This window comes from Clupea harengus, chromosome 21 (assembly GCF_900700415.2).
Source record: "Clupea harengus chromosome 21, Ch_v2.0.2, whole genome shotgun sequence".
Lineage (NCBI taxonomy): Eukaryota > Metazoa > Chordata > Actinopteri > Clupeiformes > Clupeidae > Clupea > Clupea harengus.
In genome coordinates, this window is record NC_045172.1 from 16,658,771 (window position 1) to 16,686,730 (window position 27,960).

Here is a 27,960-nt window from a genome sequence, read left to right on the forward strand (position 1 = left end):
CTTTCAACCCACTGTTCAGCCAAGTAGCTGAAAAAGCTTTTAGTTCCTCTGGACCATATTGTAGTAGATATCTGAAATATTTTCAAGTGTGTGGACCACCACATTTACAGTTCAACAGGTCCTTCTGGGGAAAAGGTGATTAACTCCCCAAGCCAATAAAGGTGTCACAGTTTCAAATCCAGTTGTTTTGGTTGTTGAATTTACAGTACATGTGCAGAGAACAAACAGTAAACATGGACACCAAGTTTAGTGCATGTTTCACTTTATTGTTTTTCAGTCATTTCAGCCTTTGTGGATGTCAGAGACATCTGTAGAAGTCACTTCTTCCTGTTGGCAAAACAAAAGGAGAACCTGCATTAGTGAGTCACTTCCCTGCCTAAAGGCATGACTAACAGCTGGTGCAACATGACACTGGGACTAGCTCTTCAGTTTCCTGAAGTAACAGAAAAACACTGTCACATATAAAACACAAATCACTGACCTCTTCTGCGCCGTACAGCTCATTGGCAAAGCTGTCCACGTACGTGCTGCGGCCCTCCATGTTGGTCATGAGCGTGGCCTTCTCTGGGGATCTCACTGATTCACGTCTGGGGAGAGCAACAACAAGAGAAGCCAGCACAAGACACACGGCAGCATGAATGGTACAAAAAGAAGCAAAGTAAGTACAATCCAGTGTGTCCATGGTAACCATATGCCACTTAAAGCAGCAATAAGGAGTTTTGTTCCAAAACTAGCAAGCTAACTACCTAAAAGGCATGCAAAAACCTTGCAAACACTACCAACAGCCCAGTTGACACTGATAGAAGCTTGCCAACACACTAACTGGTGTCTTTTGGCAGCATAGCTGGCAATGTCATGCTGTGTAAGCTTTTCTTCCATTTTTGCAGGGTATTCAAGCCCGGTATAGAGAACTACATAGGGGATATCCTGGTTGGCTAGTGGGAAAGACACAGGTGTTTATCTGTCCTTCATATGACTATATGCCATCAAAATTAATTTGAGGATGGTACCAAAACTAGTTGCCTATCCTTACCTCAGTGTCAAATTGTTGCATAGTGTTACTTTAAAAAAAATATGTATTATTATTATTTTCTTTTAACAGTGACAGACCAGTGACTACACTTATTGCAGTGACTTGACAGTGAATTCAGCCACACCTACCAGAACACCACTTGAGCAATAAAAACACGCTCTTGGTGATGGTGCATCCCTGCAGTTTAATATTTGCACAGTGATCACATTAGAACCGTCAGAGAGCACAGAGCATTTCAAGGGTCTGGTACTCTCTGTACTAGATAGATAAAGTAGATAGATAGATACTTTATTAATCCCGAGGGAAATTTAGGAAATACCTTGCCATTTCAATGTGCATAAAGACTGGCACATGGACACGTTTCACAGCATCAGTACCTCTTTCTTATGACGAAGATGGCGACAACAGTGCTGCCAACGATCAGCAGCATCGTCAGGATGAGCCCGAGGTGACTGGACCCGGCGTGACTGGACCCGACGTTCTGACACGAGTCTCCGCTGTAGCCGTGCGAGCACTCGCACGCCACCTCCTCCCCCTTGTCCCGACTCACGCACACGCCGCGGCCGCTGCAGCGCTGCTCCGCGCAGGAGTCCACGTCCAACCTCTGGCCCCCCACTGCCCCCGGCTCAGGGCTGGCAGGGCCGAGGGGGCGGGGGCGTTTGGGAAGCACACCGCCAGCTTTAGGCTGGAGTGCAGGCTTGTCATAAAAGCCTGAAACAAAAATTTGAAATGCACGTCAACCAAATGGGCTACACGTTTGCTGTGAGATCAAACAGGAGTACACATGAAAGATCAATTAAATGTAGAACTTCCGTTAGATGTACATATTTGCACCAGACACCCTGAGGGTACATATCATACATGGATGAAATGGCAACCGGTGGGAAATCTAAAAAGGTGTTGTGGCTTGATGTTACAACAGATGTCTGTTTTGAAGTATAGAGTGTCAGTTCAAGACATCCTAATTTCAAAAGGTCTTCTTGAGTGGCTGTGGCTTGTTCTCGCTCCTCCTGCATGATGTGAGACAGAGAAGTCATTCTTCCCTCACACGGCAGCTATGATCAGTATGCTGATCTTATCACACTAGAAACTCAACCTGACAGGGGAATAGACTTGAATGCACTGCTCGAAACCAACACAGCAGTGACGCAAGACCTAGGTGTGTGTGAGAGCAAAGAGGTAGACTACTTCCGACCATCAATAAGATGTGGGGAGTCAAACAAGAGAATACATGTGACCAAGATGAGATGGCAAGGTAGAATGAGTGAGAGTACTGCAGATCAAATCAATGACAGAAGGAGGGGGAAGATCAAATTGTTAGGGAGAGAATGAGTCAGTGAGTTTTCAACACTGTCTGGGCCGTGACCGACAACCCACACACTCACAATTTTGCTCGTCTGAGCGATCTGGGCAGTCTTGCACATGGTCACAGAACTTGGCGCTGGGTAGGCACGATCCATCCCAGCAGGCCTTGCTGCCCACTGGGCACTGCTGCTGGGGCACACACAGGGAGCCATTGACGGCGGACAGGTGGTCCTGGGAACACCTACAGGTGCGCCCAGCTGGGCGCGCCAGGCACAGGTGAACACAGCCGCCGTTCCTCTCGGAGCAGGCATTCCCTCCTGAGTCAGAGAAAACAAACAAGCAAATTAAATAAATAAATAAATAAAATAAATGTGGCAAAAACAGCATTCCAACTAAACCGTACCCCTCCCTCGTTTCATCTTTAATAAGTGGAAAAAAAGTGTGCATGCTTTATGCGAACCAGTAAATGAGTTGCTGGACCAGTTTTTCAGCACGAGAGATTCGTAAGAAACCGAAACGCAGAAAAAGTACGTGAAGGATTGGCGTTTGGCGACAGACAACATTGGGACTGTGACGACATGGGGAGAGCGAGCGAGCGAGAGAGCGCGAGAGAGAGAGAGAAAGAGGGGGGGGGGTGTCTTCTACAATAGGAGATTTGAGAGCCTGTGAAAGAGTTGGGGTGGGTCTACAGTGAGTGTAATCATGGAAACGAGAAAAAAAAAAGAAAAATGGAGTGAATGCGTGGGGACTGGTAAAAGGCTTGAAAGAGGATCTCTGAAAGAATTACTGTTCCATTCACAACACAGGCCGATCTGTCTCAGACAACAGAGTCCTACTTGCCTGGTTACATTTACTCAGATAAGGACAGAGGGGAAGAAACCAGTGCTAAAAGGTGAAACATATCTGGTAGAAGAAGGAGAAGAAAGGTTATAAAGAGGGAGTGAAAGAGAAAAAGGCCCCAGTAAAAGTGCTTGCTTTCATACCTTTTTGACTGGATCTGCTGTAAGCTTTCAGTTCAACAACATTAGTCTTCACCTCAAACCACAGCTGTTTGGGTTGAACACCATCACTGTACCACATTTTAGTCACATCTGTGGAGACAAAAAGAGCAAGAACGTCAAGAGTAGCATCTTTAGAGATGTTAAATTCCCCCACAGTTAGGTTCAGAGGAAAACAAGACAATGCTCATGCATCCAAGGTGCAACTCAATGTTTCATTACCTTGACAGCATGTAGGGATAACTAACTTTGTATCATGAGTGTAGAATGGAACAGTGCCATTAATGAATTGCTAAATCAGGCATCTCATATGGCAAGTGTACATGTTGTTTAAAACCTCATCATACTAAACACCCATTCCCCCCACATACAAGGAAGATAAAGCTGGAATAATGACCTTGTTATTGGTTTGTTCAATGACTCAGCAGAGAACAATCGAGTCACTGTTACAAAAGGCTACAGGAAGTGAAGGCACACTCATGATGACTGCTAGAGACGCTAAACCTGTTAACCAGCACTCTGCAATCAGCATATCTGATCGCCTCCAGGTATGCAGGTATAAAGCATGACTGATTTCAACTTCCGTATGGAAACAACAAGACCCTAGACATTCCCCACAGGCAAATCAAATTACTCTGAGGTAGTGTGACAAGGGAAACAGTCACACAAAACACAAGCACTCCATAACCAACACCACAGTGTCATAAATGTGTGATGACACCAAATCATTGTATTTTAGGCAAATCAATCCAACAGCACCTTTGTCAAGGGTGACCCAGAGGAGAATATTGTCAGTCTGTGTGAAGGACACAATTAGGTCTGGGCCAGTTTTATACTCTCTGTAGTTGGAGCCATCAATGCCTATGGAACCAATCACTCCTGTACCTAAATGTTAAAACAAAAGAGTAGTCATTACTGCAAAAAAAGGCAGCGCTGAGAAAAGGGTCATACTAAGGTTTGCTTGATGAGTTTGATATAACTGATGAAAACATTGATATAGTAAAATCATTCATTTTCTACAATTTCCATTTTGGAATCAATACATTTCCCTGAATTTTTTTCCAAGCTCAACATTGATTTCTTATTTACTAAATGTGAATGACACAAATAACAGCGCCATAAAAGTGTAACCATTTGGCCAGAATTGCACCGACTATGCAGATTATTTATGAGTAAGCCTTCCATGCAACATTTTAACAAAAAACCAAACAAATTGAAATCTCACCGATGTCAGCCCAGTAGAGCTGCGTGCCCTTATTGGAGAAAGTCAGAGAGGTGGGTATAGCTGCATTCCCCCACAGGACTGTGCGGTTGAACCCGTCCATGAAGGCGCAGTCCACCTGCGGAGCGGCCTTCCCTCCCCATCCTGCTCGCCCCATGGAGGTGAAGCACATCCGCCCGGTGAGGGGGTGGAGGGCGATGGAGGCGGTGGAGCCAATTTCTCCCCCCAGGAGCGCGGTGGTGTAGCGCCCGTCGGCGGAGGTGACGTGCAAAGCCTGCTGGGATCGGGAGCTCCAGTAGAGGTTCCGCGTGACCCAGTCCACGGCCAGCGCGGTCACCACGTCTCTCGGGAGCTGGAGCAGGCGCCGGGTTTGGGTGAGGGTCGACCCGCTCAGCCTTAGGGTGCTCACGGAGGCCAGGCCCGCGTCCGACAGGTACAGGAGCTGCTCCTGCAGCACCATGTCCACGGCCATGGCCTCGTTGACCCCGGGCAGAAGCAGGGCCCGATGTTCTGGCCATTTCTTCAGACGCTTGGTACCTCGCAAGCTGCGCAGGTAAATCTGCACAGGAGAGAGAGAGGGTGGGGGGTTGAGGAGACGCCTCAAGCCTTCCTAAACCAGTTTAGCTATGGGAGTTGCTGCATGCAATGTAAATAAAGGGAAAACACACATTAGTTATTTGCTTTTAGTTGGAAGTATCCTGTTAAGACAAACGGACGCACCTGAGTGACTGTGGTGGGAGACAACATGAGGAGGAAGGATGAAGATGAGTCCACCAGGGGGGAGCAGGTGACTCCGTCCCCAGTGAGGAGCAGCCCTGCTGGGCAGCGGCACACAGCCTGGGGCCCCGGAGCCAGGAGACACATGTGGGAGCACTGCAGGCTCTCACAGGGGTTGGACGTCACAGACTGCAAGAGGGGGTGGATGGCCTGGGCAAATGGTGGCAGATAAAAAAAAAATGAGGTGGTGGGGGGGGGGGGGGGGCGGTGCATGGTGATTTTATGTCTAGACATGTCTACACCAATACTGAATTTGTTTTTCTGCTTTTGGAACTACTATCATTGACAGCACATTACTGCATGTAATTGGGGCAAGTAAATATACTGGTTAGGTATGGTCCACTTTTCACAATTTCACAAAGGAACTAAAGCATTCAGCTGAGCAAAACCCAAACCATTTGTTACCAATTTCATGGCAAGTCATTTTACCAACTGACATCTACTTACTTTAAGTCCAAAAGGTTGGCTGGGTCTCTTGAGGATGACTTTGCGCTTCTTGCCGTCGATTTTGTGGATTCCCTGAATGGTTCTTCTCTTGGTGTCAGACCAGTAGAGCATGCCATTAAAGACCGCAACAGAGAAGGGACTGGGGGTCTCAGGAAGCTGCAACAGCTGGGGGGGGGGGGGGGGGGGGGGGGGGGGTGAAGGGCATGAGGATCAAAAAACCAAATTATTATTGAGGTAGATCAATCAAACTGGCTCTCCAACTTTGGAATGTATTTTATATACCCCATAACTCATTCTTAACGTCTGTGGGGAATTTAATAAAACTACTACTACATCAAACTGCCTTCATGCAAAGCTAGATGCTATCCAGTCACATTTTTATATCTGTATTTGTCAATAAAGAGCTGGCTCAACTTTGGCTTGATACACTGGTAAATTGTGTATTGAGATGCTCTACCTTGATGTTCTCCCCCGTCAGTGAGGCGGACCCAATGCATCTGAGCCGCTCGTCTGTCCAGTAGAGCCTCTCCTCCAGCAGGTCTACGGTGAGGCTGACCGGCCAGCTGAGGCTCTTGCTCAACACCACGCGCCGGTCCGAGCCGTCCATCCCAGATCGCTCAATCTGGGGTTCCGAACCGATCTCTGACCAGAACATCAACCTAAGAAGCACAGAAAACAATCAATCTGAGGCCGGACTCCAACTCTCTCAAATCATTTATCCAAGAGTAAAGGACCCAACTCCTCAGGAGCACATATAGTAATATAGTCCACGTTTAGATTTGGCCTACATTTACATTTAGTCATTTAGCAGACGCTTTTGTCCAAAGCGACGTACAAGGGAGAGAATAGTCAAGCTACGAGCAATAGAACCTGGTGTAACAATAAATAATGGCCTAACACACACTACAAAGGATCAAAGACTAAAATACAAATGTCAGACTCCAGCAGTCTTTAACCCCACTGAGGAGGATCCCTCTGTAGAGTGGATATGAACACAAGTTCCTTAAAAGCTGTTTTTACCCCCTCTGGGGCAGTAGAGCCAGGGAGCGGGGCTGCTCCAGATCCTCGTCCAGGATCACGGTGTAGTTCTCTGGCTTGACCACCGAAGGGCTCAGTCTGACGGCTAGAATCTGCCCAGCGACCCCGTCCACCCAGTACAGGTTCCTTCCCACCCAGTCCAGAGCGATGGAGTCAGACTTCACACCTGAGATGCAAACATTCATGCGTGACTGTACAGTTGTAGGATTTTGCCGTGGTCTTTACTGTACATGGAAATATTTAGTATCGAGCACTGAAACAGCTCTAAACGTAATACTTTTCGTACACACACACACACACACACACACACACACACACACATCACTAAAAATGCTTATGAGATGCAAACACTTATACTGGGAAAGGCTAAAGATCAATTTATTTCATTGGTGACTGTCACACACACTTTCCCACTGACCTCTGACAAGAGTGCCCATGTACTTGTCCTTGCGATTTGCCCATTTGATGCTCTCCTCATCCAGACTGACCCAGTAGGACCGCTGCTCCTTCCAGTCAAAGTCCACAGAGAAGATGGGCTTCTTGCCCGGCGTCAGCAGAACCTGCTTGTCCCCACTCCTGAGGCCCAGGAGTACTAGCTCGGACTGCACCGAGGCCAACAGGCTGGGCTCATCTGCATGAGTACAGACACAGTGTCAGTGCTTTCCCAACCTGATTATCACTTTATGACCTGTGGTCAAGGACCAAAGGACATGTCTGGTAACTGGTCAACCACTGAGATACACTTCTGTTTCCGATTCGGATGTTGTTAGTATGCTTCCTGGGGAATTAAAGCCGTGACATTTGTTTTCCTGTAATTCAACAGGCAAATCCAGAGGAACTTGAAATGAGAAAATGATGAACAATTCTCTATGTGACAAGCTACCCATTCAGTTCCCTTCAGTTATCTGAAGTTAGTTAAAGGCCCATATGTTATCAGCAATTGTAACCAAAGTGTAATGTAACCATTAGGTGTCCTCCCATACAAGTGTGGAGGAGAACACATCTATAAATATTTGCATAGAAGGCACCAAATGGGGTCAAGAGTATGCGTTTGGAGATTTGAATCTCTGAGAATGACTCCTTAGGGCGTTGATGTTAATCATGTTGCGGTCCATTTCTCACCAAATGCTCGGAAATTTGCTGCCACTGCCAAACAGCATCATTTAAATCTTATCCATTCAGGTGGAGACATTTTGTTTTGAAAGAGTCAACTGTCGTTCCCACCAGGTTTCTGGCATTCACATTTAGGGCACCACACCTTGAATTCCGTACATACACTAGCGGAGGTGGTGACATCGTTAAAGTTCAGCTCTACAAACATAGATGGATGGTACTGTTGAACTATTTACAAGACAATAGCCAAGGCCTTTGGGGTTGATGCAAACAATCCTCAATACAGCAGAACCAGTTTCCCTGTGAATGTGGGTCATAAAAGTTCACTACAGTCCACAATTCAAAACAGAATGTCACATTCAATACGCTTGTCACATTTGGTCAGTGCATTGGTCCTCACGGCCCATTCTGTGTGTGTGTGTATGAACACCAGAGTTTTTTTCAGTCTTGGCTCTACATAGCTAAGAAACCTAGTGGCTCGGACCGAGCAATAAACAATTCCAGCCAATCAACACGTTTTTCAGGAGCACAGACGGGTGGACTGTATGATTGGCTGCGGAGCTCAAAGATCAACATCCTTTCACCAGAATTGCAGAGTACACCTTTAATGCTAAACTCTTACATACATGTGTTGCGACTGCCCCCCAGTGTGACAAGAGAATTTGACTTAAAACCATGATCGGAATGCTGTGTAAAGTTCCAGTATACTTGGAGTTGGCATGCCTATTAAACAATGTCAACATTCTCGTCTGCAAGGCCACTTAAATAACGAAAAGTCCACCTAAAGGGATTAGTTCATCCACAAATGAGAATTTTTCTTCATTTTTTTGGTGGAGGATTTCAATATTGGCATGAGAATGAGTGGTTAAAATTCGACAAGTTCCTGAAAAGAAAATGTTAAATCATAAAGGTTTGTGTGTCATGTGAACTCCTAGACTGAAGAACACAACTTTGCTTGGCAACAAAGTCCAGTCCTCAAGCAAGAACGGTAAATTGTCCAGTTTCAGTAGTTTGATTTCTAGCTGACCGCCAGTGACCATCAAATGTACCAGCAGCAGAAATGGAGCATTAGGGCACACAAACATCTTAAACGTACTTCTTGACGAGGGCTACAGAGGTTGTAAATAGTATGTAAAGGGTCTTTGGACCACTTTAGTACACTCATACTGACACTATAGACATTAGCAAAGGGCCTTGGGGAATTCTTCTGTCTCCCACTATTTCTGGTCACATAACCTCAAACTGAAAGATGGAAAAGCAGTAATTGTGCATAGCTGAAATGTAACCAACCCCTGAAAAACAAACTAATACAAAAAGCAGACGTTTTGAATTTGGAGAGCAAATTTCTCTCCCCCTCACACACACCTGGTGTTTTACAGGTTCGCCTATCAGCCTCCAGCAGGAAGCCGGGGTGGCACTGGCAGAGGAAGGAGCCACGGGAGTTGAGGCAGAGGTGGGCACACGCAGGCCGGCTGCCCTCCCCACACTCGTCCACGTCCTTACAGGTCAGCCCGTCCGCCTGGAGCCTGAAGCCGGTTCTACACATGCATCTCTGCCGAGAAACGTAGGGTATAGTTTTCAGTTTAATACGAACAGTGATATTTGGCTTGTTACCGGGACATAGTACAGTACTTGCAGCAAAATCAATAGGACAAATTCACACAACTACAATTCTTGCATTGCTTCATTCACACTTAAAAATGTATATCTGTACGCACATCTTATTTTTCAAGTCAGTGCACGGCTTCTCAAATTACACTTCTGCGTTCTTTTACAGTAGCTTGTAGGCCAAGGGTTAAAGTAACATTCTGCTGCAGCATTCATTACGATACACAATATAACACGCAGGCATCTGACAAGGGTGCATGGGGGTCTTCCAGATGTGCAGCCTACCGCTCCGTGAGGAGTCCGGAAGCATGTGTGGTCACAACGAGGGCTGCCGGAGGAGGAGCAGTTGCTGTTGGCACAACCCGGGCCTTCGTCGGTGCTGTCCAGGCAGTTGCTGACGCCGTTACACACCAGGGCTGTGTCCACACACTCCCCCCTCCTGCACTGGAACAGCTGCAGAGGGCACTTCACCGGACCACCTGCACGTCACCACAGAATAATGATCACGTTTAGAGACGTACTGCACGGAATGGGGTGTGACTCGTTGCCAATGAATTTAGATAATAACTACAATTTGTCTGTTTACTGAATGTTATTTTAATCAGTATGTCAATCCAGGGAAATCATCTGAGCGGACATTGCAATGGCAGAAGTTTAGAGCTGCACCCAAACTACTGCCTTAATTATTATTATTATTATCCAAGTTACGACATCATGTATGCGACAGCACTCACATCCGGCCTCGTCACTGTGGTCATGGCAGTCATTTGTGCCGTCACACCTCCAGGCCTGGGGAATGCACTGGGTCTTGGAGGAGCAGGACCACTGGAACTCTCCGCACTTCGGTACTGGTGCCTTACAGTTCTGAAAATCCCCCCAGCCAGAAAACAATTAAGAATATTGAGTAATCATAATGTAGACCATATTCTTATATGCAATATTCATATCTATATTCTACATACATGACCAACATGCGCTTTTCAACTACAGATGGATTGTAAAAGGTGAAATACTCCACCCCAAATCCCTCATGATTGTGTTCATTGTTAAAACAAATCTTGTTGGACAGGAACCTCACATGATCTCAGAATCTCCAATGAACAAAGATTCACATAAATAACCAACTCTTGAAACATTTAGTCATTGTGTGCACACAATCTCTCAAACACACATCAAATAAATCCACAGACTCCATTGAAGTCACTTTAACTAACGACACATCTTCAGTTTTCCATCTCAAACCACCACAGGCCACAACCACCCTGTCCTCCACCCCCCTCACCCTCTCGTCTGATCCATCACTGCAGTCCTCATCTCCGTCACATAGCCACTCCTGCAGCAGGCACTCGTCACTCTGGGGGCAGCGCAGCTGAGGGGGGCACGGCGGGGGGTGGCTACACCCCCTCTCGTCCGAGTGGTCCCGGCAGTCGCCGTGGCCGTCGCAGCGCAGCGTCTGGTCCACGCACTGGCCATTACTGCACTGGAACTGACCGCTCACGCACGCCTCTACCGCTGTTCGGGAAACAATGACGGGAGCAAAAAAAGAAATCTTACAAACACCTCAAACACTCAATTTGCATGGACACGTATTGGGGAAGACGAACAGGCACTACAAACATTGTTCTTGGTTTCCACGTTCCCTGTAACAATGCTACACGTGTAAATAAAAGCATCGGATCAACAATAACAGTGGCTGCTCACTCACACGGAGGTACAATATGGAGGCCCGTGCCACTCATAACACCACTATTCATCACTAGTTCTGAGACCTCACCACAATTTGCTTCGTCTGTGCCGTCGAGACAGTCTCTCTCTCCATCGCACAAGAAACCATCAGGAATGCAGCGGGTCTTGTCATCGCAGCGGTGGCTGCAGCTGTGGTCGGCCTTCAAGCAGTCCAGCTCATCAGAGCGGTCCTGACACTGAGAGGTTCCATCACACACCAGCTTCTGGTCAATACACATCTTCCCATGGGCACACTGGAACTGGCCTGTGATTAAAAATGAAGACTACTGATAAACTGGGGTGGAAATTGCATTAAAATAAGAATCTGTCCAGCTGGCAGCTTTTCATTCTAATGTTTGAGACTGATGGTTAGGGTTCATTGCCATCATTCTAAGGTTCAGGTGTTTGCAGGAACGGTAGAGGCTGGCAAAAAGTAGCATTCCAGTCAGTAGGCAATGACACACGCATTCCAGTAGGCACTGATTATATGAATGCGTCCTAGCACATTGCACACATTTGATAAAGATAAGAAAAACAAATTTTATCTAGCAGACATTAAACATACTTCACCAACTCACGACCAAGAGGACAAAGTAAATAAAAGAAGTTTCTCATGGAATGCTAGTTTTTGCCAGCCTCTGCCATTCCTGTTCTTATCTTGACCACAAAAATGGTACAGAATGAATGATAGAATGACAGCAAATAGACCCTTACCATGCTGGTAAGGACATATTAACGCATATCCTCACCTGGTTTGCAGCTTGCACACCCCTCCTCATCTGAGCCATCTCTACAGTCCTTCTCTCCATCACACACATGGTTGTGGAGGACACACTCACTCCCGTCCCGACACGCTTTAGATCCCAAACGACACTTTAGAGGGGCAGCTGTACTCCCGGGGGATTTGGATCCAGCTGTGGGCAGGACATGAGTAAATAAGTCGCATCCTGCAGCCAATCCAGAATTACTCACTTACCATGTCAAATGATCATAAAAGTGTTGAAAATGGTCAGAGGGAATGGGCATTCTATAAATGGGCAAAACTACCTCATATGAGCATTTCTGTAACACTTGGATAGTTCACCTACAGAGACTTTACAGATGGCTTGCTGAAATTCAAGTTCAGTCTTTGTAATTGTTCATTGAACATCACCTTAAATCAAACCCAATTCTTAATCCTAACTAAATTGTAGTTAACAGACTTTCAAGAGATGGTTTGTTTATAATGTGAGCATCTCTAGATGGTGTATATTTATATATATATATAATAAAAAGTGTGGCCGAACATTGACAGATCTTCTGGTAAGCCCTCCTTTCATAGAATGTTCTGGTCCTCCCCTCTGGGATCAATCACAGACTTGCATGCCTTTTCTTTGTTTCACAGTTCATCCACACAATCGACTCTTGAGCTCTTGGATTCAAAACATTTGATTCCATCACAAGCACAGAGTGCTCTTAAAGAGCAACTCACGGCAGTTCTTCTCATCCTGCCCGTCCAGGCAGTGGCGAGTCCCATCGCAGATCTGCTGCTTCGTCAGACATTTGGCGCCGCCATCACATGTGCGGTCACAGGGGCCAGGCTGCTTTGGACACTTCTTCTCGTCCGAGCCGTCAGGACAGTGGGCGCGTCCGTCACACACCAGGTTTTGCTCAATGCACTTTCGTCGGTCCTCACAGGGGAAGTGAGCTGAAGCAGAAAAATGTGGCTAGATTAGCGTGATGGCCATATGAAAATATATCATTAAAGAATGTATAGCTGCTTCTATGTCATTCATCACACCAATTACAGTCTTGTTCAAATCTAACATCAATGGGCCCTAGTTTGGCAGCGAAAGCGGCCTATTCCACCTGGACAGAATATTCATCGCCAGGCGATAAATCAAACTTTCCACCCCAAGGCGTGGATTTTGGATATAGGCGTGGCGACATATTCTTCTTTGGCGGATTCAAATGTTCCCTGTCAATCACAAACCATCACTACCCAAGTCGGTTTTCTCTATCTGACTGGGAAAATAAATAAATAAATAAATAAATAAATAATTCACGGACCCTTTATTATTAAGAGTGCCCAATTATGCTTCCATATTTCTGTATAAGCAAGGAAGCAGAAGCAAACCTGTGTTATGCGTCAAAATGCAATTCAATTCTCAGATATCCTTGAAGTTAACATATAGACTGGCATGCTTGAACAAAAAGGTTTTTTCCCTGTCTATGGGATACGTTGTACAACGCCTATGCTATTGGGCAAAGAAGTGAAATTAGCCTACTAAGAAAATCTGGGTTTTCATCCAAAAACTTTAATTTCCATAGAAAATAGAGCTGACCTCATCTGCTCCCACAAGTCCATACACCGCATGTCTTTTTTTTTTTTTACCTGGATCTGAGCATGTGTCCACACAGGCCTTCTCATCAGATCCATCAGGACAGTCTATCCTCCCATCACACAGCTGGGCCTGGGAGACGCACAGGGACGTGCCCTCACACAACACTGAGGGGAATCTGCAGGCGGAGGGGGTCGGCGCTGGAGTCGGCGCTGGAGTAGAGAGGCCTGTTGATAGAGGAATGGTTCACGTCAAGGTATTAACGGTAACAGGAAGACTAATGGGTCTGGACAGGAGCTGTTCCCCAAAACACTGCCGTGATATATTCTGATGAATATTTAATTAAGTTGTTGACAGAGGCGATTTTTAACCACTGACCACCTCTGAATTGCCACCCGTTTCAACACCTGCATCGTTACTTCAACTTTGTTTGAATTAACTCTTCAGGAGGTCAAAGGCCATTGCAATCACTGTAGGCATAAATAAGTAGTGTGTTTTCATAATCCTTTCTGTTGTTTGTTGTTAATCATGGATGTTTGCTACACCCCCTTTCTGGAATTTTTCCAGTTGTATGTGAAATAAGGCAAATAAGCTACATCCTGATGAGAGAGACATTCAAATCAGACACTCCTGGTTTGGTCAACCATATAAACTTTCAGTGTTACAAGGAGCGTTCAGTGGTTTACATGCAGGGAGAGAACTAAAGAACCGGTTTGTTTATGGAAATGTGGATGTGTGGAGGGTGTTAATCAACAGGGCTGGCTAAAGATATGGCCTTGGTAAGCCAAAAATACTGCACAGGTTAGGATCGCAGGTGGCCTAGACAGCAAAGTGTTGGTGCCCCCTAAAGGGCAAGAACAATCACTGCAGTTGGCCATACACCGTCTCTATTGCAACAAGTCAAATGGCTACTAAATGTGGCCTGTTGACACTTCATTTATCAGATAGGCAAAGAAAATCCCTGAGCTTTACTTTGTTACTTTGTTAACTCACTGCAATTAGCCTCATCAGTGCCATCCAGACAATCTCTTTCTCCATCGCACAGGAAGTCCTCTGGAATGCAGCGGGTCTTGGCGTCACAGCGGTGACTGCAGCTCTTAGTCGCCTTAAAGCAGTCCAACTCATCAGAGCGGTCCTGACACTGAGAGGTTCCATCACACACCAGCTTCTGGTCAATACACATCTTCCCATGGGCACACTGGAACAGGCCTGTGATTAAAAATTAAGACTACTGATAAACTGGGGTAGAAATTGCATTAAAATAAGAATCTGTCCAGCTGGCAGCTTTTTTCATTCTAATGTTGGAGACTGATGCTTTTTGCAAGCCTCTACCATTCCTGCAAAAACCATCAGTAGGCAATCAATGACACAGACAGACAGTCTGACTGCACACTGATCCCAGAACCCATGCTTCCAACGTTGCAAGCGTCATCCCATACCAACTGAAAAATGTTTGTTTGTTCATTACAGGATTTAAGCATTACTGAGTAGCACATATCTAATATCTCGAAGACTACCTTTTATCATCTTAGCAAAGAGAAGCCTCTACCTTATGATGTATTTATATTTTGTTTAAAGCACAAAGTCTACACTTGTCATATGAAATGTGCTATATGAATAAACTTGACTTGAGAACTTCCTCACCTGGTTTGCAGCTTAGATTACACCCCTCCTCATCGGAGCCATCTCTACAGTCCTTCTCTCCATCACACACATGGCTCAGGAGGACACACTCACTCCCGTCCCGACACGCTTTCGAACCAAAACGACACTTTAGAGGTGTGGTCTTCGAGGTCTTGGTAGCAACAGTGGGACAACCAACTTCATCTGATCCATCAGAACAGTGAGAGCGTCCGTCACAAACCAGATTCCTCTCGATGCACTTCCGCCTGTCTTTGCAGAGGAAATGTGCTGTGGAGGTTGGAGAAGATGACAGACAATTCTCTAAACGTGTACCGGCTTTACACCGGCTACATTACAGCTACAGTACATCAGGGCAACATGACCGCCTTTGGAGCTGTACTAGCATAAAGCTAAAAATGCCAAACTTAAAATGAAACATACCTGGATCTGAGCATGTATCCACACAGGCCTTCTCATCAGATCCATCAGGACAGTCTCTCCTCCCATCACACTGCTGGGCCTGGGAGATGCACAGGGACGTGCCCTCACACAACACTGAGGGGAATCTGCAGGCGGCAGAGGTGGAGGCAGGAGCAAGGGTAGTAATACCTGTTGACATAAGATTCCAAAGTAATGGTTGATTTGAAGCCCATAAAGCAGTTCATAAACATGTTCGAAATCTCTAGTCTAATTGTGGTTTCATCGCAATCATTCATAGATCTGATCCACAGTAAAGATCTGACACTGGCTACCTAAACAACTTATGTTGAGCGTGCCCAGTCTGTTCGCCTATTCACAAGGATAAGGAGGTTGAATGCAGTGCTGTAGGCCTCAGGGAAGTGGACTGAAGAATGCCGGCATGCAAAGTGCTAGACCACAGGGGACAACTAAAAACATGGCATTGGAATCCCCTATATATATATTGCACAGCCCATCTAAGAGTGACAGTTCTCCAGATCACCAGCAACTTTAACCAAGCTATTAGTGCCTCCTCGTGGGCCAGTGGACTCACCACAGCCATCTTCATCAGAGCCATCCAGACAGTCTCGCTCTCCATCACACAGGAAGGTCTGTGGGATGCAGCGGGTCCTGTCATCACAGCGGTGACTGCAGCTCTTAGTGGCCTTAAAGCAGTCCAGCTCATCAGAGCGGTCCTGACACTGTGCTGTCCCATCACACACCTGCTTCTGGTCAATACACCTGCTTCCGTGGAAACACTGGAACTGACCTGCAGATGGAGCAATTGCAATAAAAACCATTTACTCTTTTCAGACAATCCAATACAAAGCCAGCTGTGTCACATCAAAGGTGCCCATCTCTTGAATATACGGACACTGCCCTAATAATTTCATCCTGAAACTACAATCTTCCTACCGAATTGAACAAATACAGACTGGTTCATTGCCCACTGATGACAGAATCACTTTCTCACCTGGTTTGCAGACGAGATCACACCCCTCCTCATCTGAGCCATCTCTACAGTCCTTCTCTCCATCACAAACATGGTTGTGGAGGACACACTCACTCCCGTCCCGACACGCTTTAGATCCCAACCGACACTTTAGAGGGGTGGTCTTTGAGGTCTTGGCAGCAACAGTGGGACAACCAACTTCATCTGATCCATCAGAACAGTGAGAGCGTCCGTCACAAACCAGATTCATCTCAACGCACTTCCGCCTGTCCTTGCAGAGGAAATGTGCTGTGGAGGTTACAGGGGAAGATTGTTAGAGATGATTCATTAAAATCTTTCTACCTGGAAGATCTTAACACCAGCTTCAATAGAACTAAATTACACACGTTAAAGCATATTCATCAAGCTCACTATGCAGGAGCTACCGAACTGTACCTCGATCTGAGCATGTATCCACACAGGCCTTCTCATCAGATCCATCAGGACAGTCTCTCCTCCAATCACACAGCTGGGCCTGGGAGATGCACAGGGACGTGCCCTCACACAACACTGAGGGGAATTTGCAGGCGGAGGGGGGCGGCGCTGGAGTATGGAACTCTGTTGACATAAGGACTAGAAGTAAAGGTTAATGCAGACAGGGCACTGGTTTGTGATCATGCAGAGTTTAATTTGTGTTTCAGCAAATAGACAGCTGGCTAGATAGGCATCTCCCTAGTCTCAACTGTAACCAGGCTGGTTCAGTTATTAACAAGGAGGAAGAAAGATGCAGTGGCATGATCGGTGACGTTGCTGGTGGTCTAGAGAGCTGCCCATGTTAACCAAGCTGTTGGTGCTCCCACACACGCAGGGTTACTCACCACAGTTTGCCTCATCAGAGCCGTCCTGACACTGACGGGTTCCATCACACACCTGCTTCTGGTCAATACACATGCTTCCATGGACACACTGGAACTGGCCTACAGAGGGAGAAATTGAAAATATAAGAATTTCTTCTGATGTCATTCAAGTTACAGTTAAGGTCTTACGCACCTGAATATGCAGCCCTAACTAGAGTCTTTAATCTAGACGGAGACCACACCCTATATGTACTGATGTGGGCCACCACACACATGCACACACACACAAATCTTTATTGGAACAGACACACATTATTGAACCTATGTTTCAACATTGTTAGTGCAACAGCTACCACTTGAACAAGGGCATGTTGGTTCATTATAGGAGTTGTCACTTTCTCACCTGGCTTGCAGACGTGATCACACCCCTTCTCATCGGAGCCATCTCTACAGTCCTTCTCTCCATCACACACGTGGCTCAGGAGGACACACTCACTCCCGTCCCGACACGCTTTAGATCCCAAACGACACTTTAGAGGGGTGGTCTTTGAGGTCTTGGCAGCAACAGTGGGACAACCAACTTCATCTGAGCCATCAGAACAGTGAGAGCGTCCGTCACAAACTAAATTCCTCTCAACGCACTTCCGCCTGTCCTTGCAGAGGAAATGTGCTGTGGAGGTTGGAGAATACAAGTCAAGGTCCTTGAAATATTCCAGACTTGGACAAACTTTTAACAACTTCAATGAAGGTCACAATACTTAAGGGATCATTTATAGTCAGCCGGTCAGTATGGGAAAATAATTCCCTACGGCACGAACAGGACCGACGAGCAGCGTCTTGTTTCGTTATTTTCCGATCCTGACTGGCGGACTACTGGCTTATTATACGGTTACTTGCAAAAATGATAGACATTCTTCCAAAAATCTTTCTTTTTAATGATTTTGTTTCCGTTTCGTGACTTTCGCTAAGAAAATAAATAGTTCTTCACGCAAATAGAACTTTAAAGTTTCAGGCGTTGCGTAGCAACTCATTACTTGCTGACTTCAAGTTACACTGAATTTCCGTTAAGTTAAATGAATGGACTACTTGCGGAATGATATGAAAGATTTGAATTGGAAGCACAAAACCCAAGCACTATTTTAAGCTCAGGATATTGACTGTAAATACCTGGATCTGAACATGCATTCACACAAGCCTTCTCATCAGATCCGTCGGGACAGTCCTTCTTCCCATCACACAGCTGGGTCTGGGAGATGCACAGGGACGTGCCCGCACACAACACAGAGGGGAATCTGCAGGTGGAAAGGGTGGGTGCAGGAGTAGGGAAACCTGTTGGTGACACAAAGAGTGATTTTGTTTATAGACTGCAGATACTTCGACACTTATAAAGTTAACTATGTTTAAATGCCATTTCAAGAGGCTCTTTATGGAACATTTTCTCTGGTCCTGCAACCTCAGAGCACTACCCGTGTTAGCTATTCCTCAACGCTCTCACTTCTATTTCCAGCTCATGACAGAAGTATGTGGCAATCATTTAATTCAGATTACAGAGATAATTCAGATAAAATGGCACATGATTGGTGTTCATTTCAATAACTACTAGTGTTGGCTTAACTCTTGAGATAAGGGGCTGGTGGACTCACCACAGCCAGTCTCGTCAGTACCATCTGAACAGTCCCTCTCTCCATCACAGAGGAAGTCCTCTGGAATGCAGCGGGTCTTGGCGTCACAGCGGTGACTGCAGCTCTTAGTCGCCTTAAAGCAGTCCAGCTCATCAGAGCGGTCCTGACACTGAGGGGTTCCGTCACACACCTGCTTCTGGTCAATACACATCTTCCCATGGGCACACTGGAACTGGCCTGCAGAAAAAGGACACTAAGCACGTAGTTTACAGCCAAGGCCATAATTACTACTCATTTCAAAGGGTGCTGGCGGCAGGAAGTAAGTACTGATGACTGGCTAACCATCACCAATTGCACTGCATTAGTTTCCCCATTCATGTTGGCTATTCTGTCAGTGGTGATGGATACACACACACACACCAAAAGAAATTAACCTGGTTTGCAGCGTAGATCACACCACTCCTCATCGGAGCCATCTCTACAGTCCTTCTCTCCATCACAAACATGGTTGTGGAGGACACACTCACTCCCGTCCCGACACGCTTTAGATCCCAACCGACACTTTAGAGGGGTGGTCTTTGGGGTCTTGGCAGCAACAGTGGGACAACCAACTTCATCTGATCCATCAGAACAGTGAGAGCGTCCGTCACAAACCAAATTCCTCTCGATGCACTTCCGCCTGTCCTTGCAGAGAAAATCACCTGTGGAGGTTGTAGAATAAAAGTCAAGGTCCACTGTTGAGAAGAGAATAAAATAAAATGAGTTGCATTTAGTTTTGTTCCTCAGTGACCTGAAAATTCAGACCTGATACACAGTCCATACTTGTCCACTTACGGCCAAACAATTTTTCTTTACCTCTATGTGGACAATAGCGAAGGCAGGTATTTTCATCCCAGCCATCAGGACAATCTCTCTTCCCATCACAGAGCTGGTCAGGAGCTATGCAGAGGGCCGTGCCCTCACACAACACGGAGGGGCTGTCACACCGTGGAGCTGGGGTAGGGTTGGCTGCGGAGTTGTAGAAGAGGGAAGATTGGAGAAAAAGTTCAATTCACACATGATCATACATTTCAACCAACTGAAAGTCATTAATTGAAAAAGAATACAAAGACAAACCAAAAAGGAAAATATGCAAAGGAAAATATATTCAAGAGGCTTCTGAAATGACAAGAAGGTTATGGATCAGAAATAATATGGCATTTTCAAACATCCAAAAGTAGTACCGGTAGTTTTTGAAAGCAAATTATAATTACATGATTCTAATTATAGTCAAGTGAGTTGTGAAGGGTGTTGCAAACCTACACTTAGCTTTATGTTTGGGTGCCTTGACAGTAAAATACTATAGTAATTTAATATGCACAGAAACTCTATAAAGATGAGAAAATCATGAAATATTCTCCGCTCCATTTTGGACGTCTGTGTGCAACGCCGAGAAGGATTACGGCCTGTGTGATTCTTAAAGCACTCACCACACCCGGCCTCATCGGACGAATCCCAGCAGTCCCTCACTCCGTTGCAGATGAAGACCTGCGGTATGCAGCGGCTCAGCCGGTCACAGCGCAGAGCGCAGCTCTTTGTGGGCACCCAGCAGCCCAGCTCATCGGAGCGGTCCTGACACTGAGGGGTCCCATCACACACCTGCTTCTGGTCGATACACTTTCTCCCGTTAGCACACTGGAACTGGCCTGGTGTGGTCAGGGGTTGGGAATATGCAGAGTCATCAAAGAGTGGGACAGTTTGTGACATCTTTATAGCCAATTTTTTTTTTTTTTAAATCGGAGACTACATAAATGTTTACCGAGCTGAAAACAACCAAATGCATTCCATTACTCATTTATCCATGAACTAGTTCATTTAATCCAGTTATAAAGTTGCAAAGTCCTTTAGGCTGCCTAAATGCAAACCAATAATTAACTAGAGATGAAAAGTAGTATAGTATTCACCTTCCTGGCACTGTTCGCAGTCTTCCTCATCGGAGCCATCTCTACAGTCCTTCTCTCCATCACACACGTGGCTCAGGAGGACACACTCACTCCCATCCTGACACGCTTTCGAACCAAAACGACACTTTAGAGGGGTGGTCTTTGAGGTCTTGGCAGCAACAGTGGGACAACCAACTTCATCTGATCCATCAGAACAGTGAGAGCGTCCGTCACAAACCAGATTCCTCTCGATGCACTTACGCCTGTCCTTGCAGAGGAAATCACCTGTGGAGGTTGAAGAGAACATCAATCATTACTCAGTCAAACAAATCTTTCAACCTACAGTGCTTAAATCAAGGACATCATTGCAATTTCATTATTCACTCCGACATTTTCCTATCCCACACCCCCCATTCTTCCCTATGCATTTCCGGTGACTCTACTGATCCTTCACAAAAACAAAAATCACATAATAGAGCTGGTAGAACTTTGTATCTCATTCAAAGTAGTCACAATACATGTTGACAACAGGGGCCACCATTAGCATGGTAAAAGCTTGTTTATCAAGTCCAAGATGCCAAAGTTAATAAAGCAAACCTGGGTTAGAGCATGCATCCACACAGGCCTTCTCATCAGATCCATCTGGACAGTCTCTCCTCCCATCACACAGCTGGGCCTGGGAGATGCACAGGGACGTGCCCTCACACAACACGGAGGGGAATTTGCAGCTTTGCTCTTGACTGATCATGGAAGTTGTACCTAAGAAATGTCAAGGGCCTTTAGAAGACTGCATAATAAAAAGCAAGGCTTTACAGTCATGTTCAGATAAAATGAATTACATCATCTTTATTCCTCTACCAACATAACAGTCCAAAACTCACTGCAACTGATCTGCAGTTTTTCACCATTAGCAATCTATATTTAACACATCAAGTCCCTGACATTAGGTGAAGTTAGGCAGCAGATAGCAGATTCCAAGAGCAGTTTGTGACACAAACCTGACATTAGTTCCAATTCTGCAACCACCACACTGACCAGGCCTTTCTCTATGGAGGCTTCAGCCACACGTGTTCCATCTCTCCGGCCCCACAGTGTAATGGTGTTCCTGGTAGAGGACACTATGAATGGCTCAGAGGCCGCCTCTATGGTCCCCGGGATGTTCCAGCCCTTCCCCAGGGAATACTTCTTCATCTTTAAAAGACTCATTATCTGCAACCCTATTGGAAGAAAACAACCCAGAGGAAATGTATATTTATGAACAGATTCATTAACAGTCTAGTCTAGACTAGAGACTAGTCTAGACAGTTTCAGTGAAGTCAAAGAGATTGTTGAGCAACATTTCCCACCTTAATTTAAACCTGTGAGCTAAAAAACAGCATTTGATCAAATATTCTCTTTACTACTGGGATGTTCACATTGGCCTTAACAAACCTGAAAATGTGTTCCATAGAAAAGAGTTGGATGTCCTATCGAATGCCAGGTGGCCTGAGGCTTGCTCTCCCATACAGAAAACATTCTGTTCATTCCCTCCAGATAGACTCAGTGTCATGCTGTGCACACAACTGTCTTCCAGCCAATACAGGAGGCCCCTTTTCCAGTCCACATACAGGTCTTTGACCTCTCGCCGTGTCTGGTATAAGGTTTTGGAGAAGCTGTGATCCGGAAGGGTGATGCTCACCCCGGTGACACCGAATGAGAGCGCATCACAAGACCGCCAGATCAGGTTTCCAGTCTGTTGGTTTACACGCACCAGGCAAACTGCAATCAAGTACAAAGAGAACACTAATTGATATACTTGTCTGAATGACCCATGTTCAAAAGAGTGTCACTTGAACATAGCAAGACAAACAATGCATGGTTTTCGGAGAGATAAGTAGAAATGGGTCCCAGGCACCCAGTACAATAGAGGCCTTCTGTCTGTTGACCCGCCTTCACTACTTATTTGCCTCACCAGGAGCAGGGGTTGGGATGTGGACAGGCTCCCCTCCAGTAAACCATTGGCCCTTCAAATGGCCTGTTCCATTGGTCCACATGATGGAGCCACTTCTCCAGTCAATATCAAAAGACTCAATGTCGTCTGTGGTCCTCAACAGCAACTTCTTTTTGGGTTCCTTCTCCGCAAACTCCAGCATATACATACTGGTTGGTGTAGTGTACACAAGCTTAAAATCTGAAAATGTGGGGGAAAAAACATGCATAACACACACACTGGCTTAATTTCATTCGTTTGTAAAAATTAAAAATTTTCACAATGCATTGTTTAATGTCTACCACTCAACTTTAGTTATTATTGATCACGTGTGGCAGACCTACTTGAGCATGTTCCATCTGGTTGAGAGAGTAGTCCCTTGGGACAAGCACATGTGTGGCCGACAGGCTTCGTGTTGGACAGAAGACACAGTGGGCATCGTGAGGAAACACACGGACCAGGTGCACCTGTGTAATACAAACACAGATTTATTGCACTTGGTTCTGCCAAAAATAAGTACATTTATCTCACAGCTCGTTAAAATGATAATTTGGAAAAAATGCTGACCTAGAGTACTTTAGTATGGTAGATCTAACGTTTTTCGTTTTCTTGAATCTAAATCACTTTTGCATGTGGATCCTTTAATGGATTTAACACTTGCATTTTCTAACCTCACTGTTGGTTCTACAGATGAGCAGGTCTAACCCATTTCCCACATATACAAGTCTATGGCTTATAATGGTGGATGGATGGATACTTTATTTATCCCGAGAGAAATTTAGGAAATGAGCCCAAGGCTAAGGATTTACACTTGAAAATCAAAGACCATACTGTTTGCCATATACATAGAATCTGAAAAATTGAAAGATGTGTGAGATTCTGAACACTAATAAAATATAAATAACAAAAAAAAAATTATAATAAAAAGCCCAGGATTAACATGCCCTGTCCAAATAGTGCATACTTGATGCGGAGGATGGGCAATTTGAAGTCATCACAATTGAAAGTTATCACAAGGTGACAATCAAATTCAACAAAAAATGGTCGACAGAGCCAAACCCATTCCTGAAAAACAGTCAGTAAAATCTTCAGCCAGCCAGCACTTACCTTGAGGCTGCTGAAGGCTGTGATAGACGATCATATGGGGTGAGGAGGCTTTAAGAATGAACTTGCTCTGCTTAGGTTCGTTTGGATCGATTTGCCAAAGGTACTTCTCATCTGCCCAGTAGAACATCCCCTCAAACACAGCTAAAGTGCGTGCAGTCTTGCCTTTGAAGATGTCCCAAAAAGTATAGCGTCCACTGCCATCACACTTCACGGTCTCTATCGACTGAACAATCAGATGGAGGGGTGTGAAAGGCATGCTTCATTTTGTTGTGCCATGCAAAACAGATCTTGGTCACACACACACCATGTGCCATTGTGTCAAAAAAAATGCATAGAAAGCAAGCAAGCACAGAGACTTGATGGCGCATTATTATGAGAGCACTAACATTACAGTCCTTGACATTACAGCACAGAAACTGTACTACTGAAGTATCAATCCTTTATATATAAAAACCCTATTTAAAAACAAAATACCATTTTGAAATCACTGATCCAGTAGAGGCGACGAGAAGCCACGTCTAGAGTGAGACCTCTTGGCAATTCTGCTGTGATGACTGCCAGAGACAACCTTTTGGAACCATCCATGCCTGCTTTCTCAATGGTAGTACCACCGTTTTCACCTTTGTTCATCCAAAACATGCTTCTGCACAGACAACAGACAAAGGCTAGTGAAGGCTTATGGCAAATTCAAATACTCAATAGTTCAGGTGGTGCACATTTAGGTACACGTGTTTTGTATGCTTTTCCTGCACAGAAAGAAAAATGCTTCAAGCCTTACAACACATGTTCCTGTACATGTTCCTGTATCTATACGTGCTAACCCTTGTAGACGTGTTCATGTTTAGTGCAGGCTTTTGAGCATCTTTCTTCATCTACTTTTTCTGGCTCAAGTCATCCAAACCAAACTGGTACATTCACAGATGCAGCAGAAAATGTCTTGAAGTGTTTCTTGGCTCAAACCTCTCAGAGGGCAGTAAGACCAGGTCCATAGGGGTCCCATCCTTGGCCATTAGTACGGCCACACCAAGGCCCTCAGCGCTGCCGGCATACAGGGACTTTGTCTCGGTACTGGTCCAATACAAATGCCCATTCAGCCAATCACATGCAAGACTCCCAATCCCCATTTGTCCTGGGAGAGAAATAAATGAAGCCAATTTGTGGTGTTACTGCAACTCTTGAAATAAGACACATCATGCCCTTATTTGGTTTGATCTTTTCCCCCCTGTAGTTTCACTTTCATATGATGAGCACCAGCACATACAGTTGTACCTTCTATGAAGACATTTATTCCTTCCCAGAGACATCCTCAAAGGCTTGACAGCACTGGTGCCAAGCCATGTCAGTTCAGCTCCAACCACAACTGAAGCAAACTCACCATCATAGAGTGTGCTAATCTTTTGGTCTTGAGCCTTGTAGATGCGGCCCTGTTCGTCTGCCCAGTAAATAGTGCCACGTGCCAGATCATACGTGATGGCTACGGGTTTCCTGTCAGCTGTATAGAGGTTTTCAATTTTCCTGGTTTTCAAGTTCAGCAGTCCAATGCCTTCCTTTCTGGTGGTCAAAATCTTGGTCTCATTCTCTGATAAGAAAACCAGTAAAACAAGTAGGAGTTTCAGTAATCTTTCAAGCATTGCTATAAAATAAAATAAAAAATCCAGTTGGGATGAGATTATACCTTGTGCTTGACAGGTATTACCCTGCATTTTAAAACCATCGCGGCAACGACAGGCAAAGGTGCCTGGTGTGTTAATACACAATTGCTGGCATGGACCATAAGGTTGGGAGCATTCATTCAAATCTGCAATATTCAGAAGGAATACATCCAAAGTATTTGAATATCTTTCAACAATATTCTTGTGCTATATTGTGTTACAATATTAACCACTTTGAATTCATTCAGTGGAATTATGAGAGCCTGTTTTACACACATGCACCCCATCATCAACATGATACCTTCACAGTTAACTCCATTTGCAGAGAGAAGCATGCCAGCGGGGCAGTGGCACTCGGCCCCCCATGGTTGATCCACACAGGCATGGCTGCAGCCTCCGTCTGCCTCGGAACATTTCTTACCTGAAGCGAGAGAAGAATGGGGACTGGTTAAAAGGGACGAATATTAGTGGTTTTAGGAAATGTTTGGTGAACTCTTAGCAGTGGACATAGGAGCAATTGGAAGATTTAACATTTTATATTTTCCCCCACCTATAGAGAATAGAGATGGTAAAATACTCCTAAGTAAAATTCCATTTTACAGTCTCAATGAAGGCAGTTGCCAAAGGATACCAGCTCAGTTCGCATTTAGAAGCTGCTGGATCAAGACTTCAAACATTTATTTAAGGCTGCCCTCTAGTGGTACATGTGAACACTTAAATAAATATCCAGTTAGAGATCCATTTGTCATCTTTGGATTAGATGTGTGTCAGTTGGTTTTGGCTCACCACATGAGGCAGGCTCATCTCTTCCATCAGAACATTGCATGATTCCATCACATCTCTCTGTGGCCGTCAAACAAATCCCACCAAGGCAGCGGAGTCTGGGGTCCCCACAAGGGCCTGAAGAGTGGAGGGAGATCTTGTGAAGCATTTCTACAACGTTTTTTGAGATTAAAGTTTCTCAAACTCACCTCAGGTACTCTAACAGACAAGTGGAACCATCTGATTAGATGTCTATTAGAAGCTCAAGTGATAGTTTGCCCCAAAATTAAAACTTGAGCCTCAATTTATACCAAAAGTGCCTGTATGCTTACGAATAGTAATCTAAGCACTGGTCTGTCTGCCATTTTCTCTTCTCCTTCACCCTCTTCCCAACCTGTCCTCAAGTAGATGGGTCCCCTTTCTGAGCTGGGTTTCACTCTTGGATCTCTCATTCTCGCCTGTGTTTGCTCTAAGGGGTTCAGGCCTTGGGCTCCGTAATGAGCCGTCAGACAATTTTCAATAATGGCACTATACAAATAAAGTCAATATAAGTGATAACTTAATGTTCCTCTAGCAGTGTGTTCTGGCTCCTGGATACTCACCACAGGCCTCTTCATCAGAGTTGTCAGCACAATCGTTGCGTCCATTACACCGTAGTTCTATTGGGATGCAGATCCCGTTATTGCAAGTCCAGTCGTCGGGCAGACACCCTGCATTCTGGGTGCACATCCGTTTGTGTGAACCATCCGGGCAGTGGGCCTGACCATCACACACTGAAGACACTTTCACACAGCTAGAACCGTCCGCGCATTCAACCTCACCTGGACCACACACTGAGAAGAGATATAACCCCAACATCATTAGAGTCGACTACCCTGCATGTTTTTCACACAGAGAGAAATTTCTAACCTGCATGTGGCGATAGTAAAATCAGGCTGTAGCCAATCTTATAATATTGTATATTAGCGATGTTAGAACAACAAACTAGGTTTCACGTCAGGTGAACTATATATGGATTTTTCTCGTGATTTAATAACTTCACTCACAGCAGTCCAATTCATCCGAGCCGTCGATGCAGTCAGAACCGCCGTCACATCGCCACGAATGACGAATACATGCACCATCATCACACTGCCACTGATCCTGTTTGCAAGTCTGATTGTAACCTGCAAAGAGATAGGCTACATTGAGTTCTTAATGTTCGTACTTTCTGCAAAAGTGTAGCTTCTTAGGTTAAAGTTAACAGCCCATTCTAAGCCTACATCTGGCAGTTTTTTTTTTTTTTTTTAAACAGCCTATATCAGGTTGCAGTCACTTACTTTGCAAATGTTTTGGTATACAATTTTACCCTACCTGATATAATTTTCAGACAAGAGAGGGCAACCATACACAAAAGTGGCCGAAGCTCCATGGCTCACCAGTAGGTCAGCCTCGTTTGCTACAAACAGAGACAATCTGTAAATAAGTGT

General features: G+C 45.2%; 1 protein-coding gene across 6 annotated transcripts; it reads right to left on the bottom strand.

The window, feature by feature from the left end:
- Positions 1-245: 245 nt before the first annotated feature.
- Positions 246-27,950, bottom strand: si:dkey-88l16.3 (low-density lipoprotein receptor-related protein 2). Of its 6 annotated transcripts, none has more exons than XM_031558621.2 (49): positions 27,845-27,950; positions 27,538-27,657; positions 27,094-27,324; positions 26,516-26,629; positions 26,031-26,150; positions 25,753-25,875; positions 25,453-25,656; positions 25,038-25,206; positions 24,552-24,720; positions 24,078-24,300; positions 23,315-23,437; positions 22,953-23,171; positions 22,433-22,759; positions 22,000-22,218; positions 21,599-21,760; positions 21,023-21,202; positions 20,549-20,764; positions 19,935-20,087; positions 19,514-19,813; positions 19,101-19,316; positions 18,625-18,786; positions 17,861-18,127; positions 17,479-17,577; positions 17,057-17,233; positions 16,643-16,909; positions 16,223-16,438; positions 15,652-15,819; positions 15,232-15,498; positions 14,581-14,796; positions 13,641-13,814; positions 12,738-12,953; positions 12,016-12,180; positions 11,316-11,531; positions 10,824-11,053; positions 10,276-10,405; positions 9,827-10,020; positions 9,299-9,485; positions 7,239-7,451; positions 6,803-6,986; positions 6,240-6,441; positions 5,783-5,947; positions 5,279-5,485; positions 4,562-5,117; positions 4,096-4,221; positions 3,322-3,429; positions 2,419-2,655; positions 1,411-1,744; positions 482-587; positions 246-327 (listed from the first exon to the last, which is right to left on the bottom strand). In XM_031558621.2, exons 1-49 carry the CDS (start codon positions 27,900-27,902, stop codon positions 283-285), a joined length of 9,480 nt encoding a protein of 3,159 aa, XP_031414481.1. In that variant the 5' UTR covers positions 27,903-27,950; the 3' UTR covers positions 246-282. The 6 variants fall into 6 exon arrangements, with proteins under 6 accessions (XP_031414481.1, XP_031414480.1, XP_031414479.1 ...); XM_031558620.2 differs by having other exon boundaries at positions 19,514-19,780; positions 21,023-21,286; XM_031558619.2 differs by having other exon boundaries at positions 17,057-17,218; positions 21,023-21,286.
- Positions 27,951-27,960: the final 10 nt, after the last annotated feature.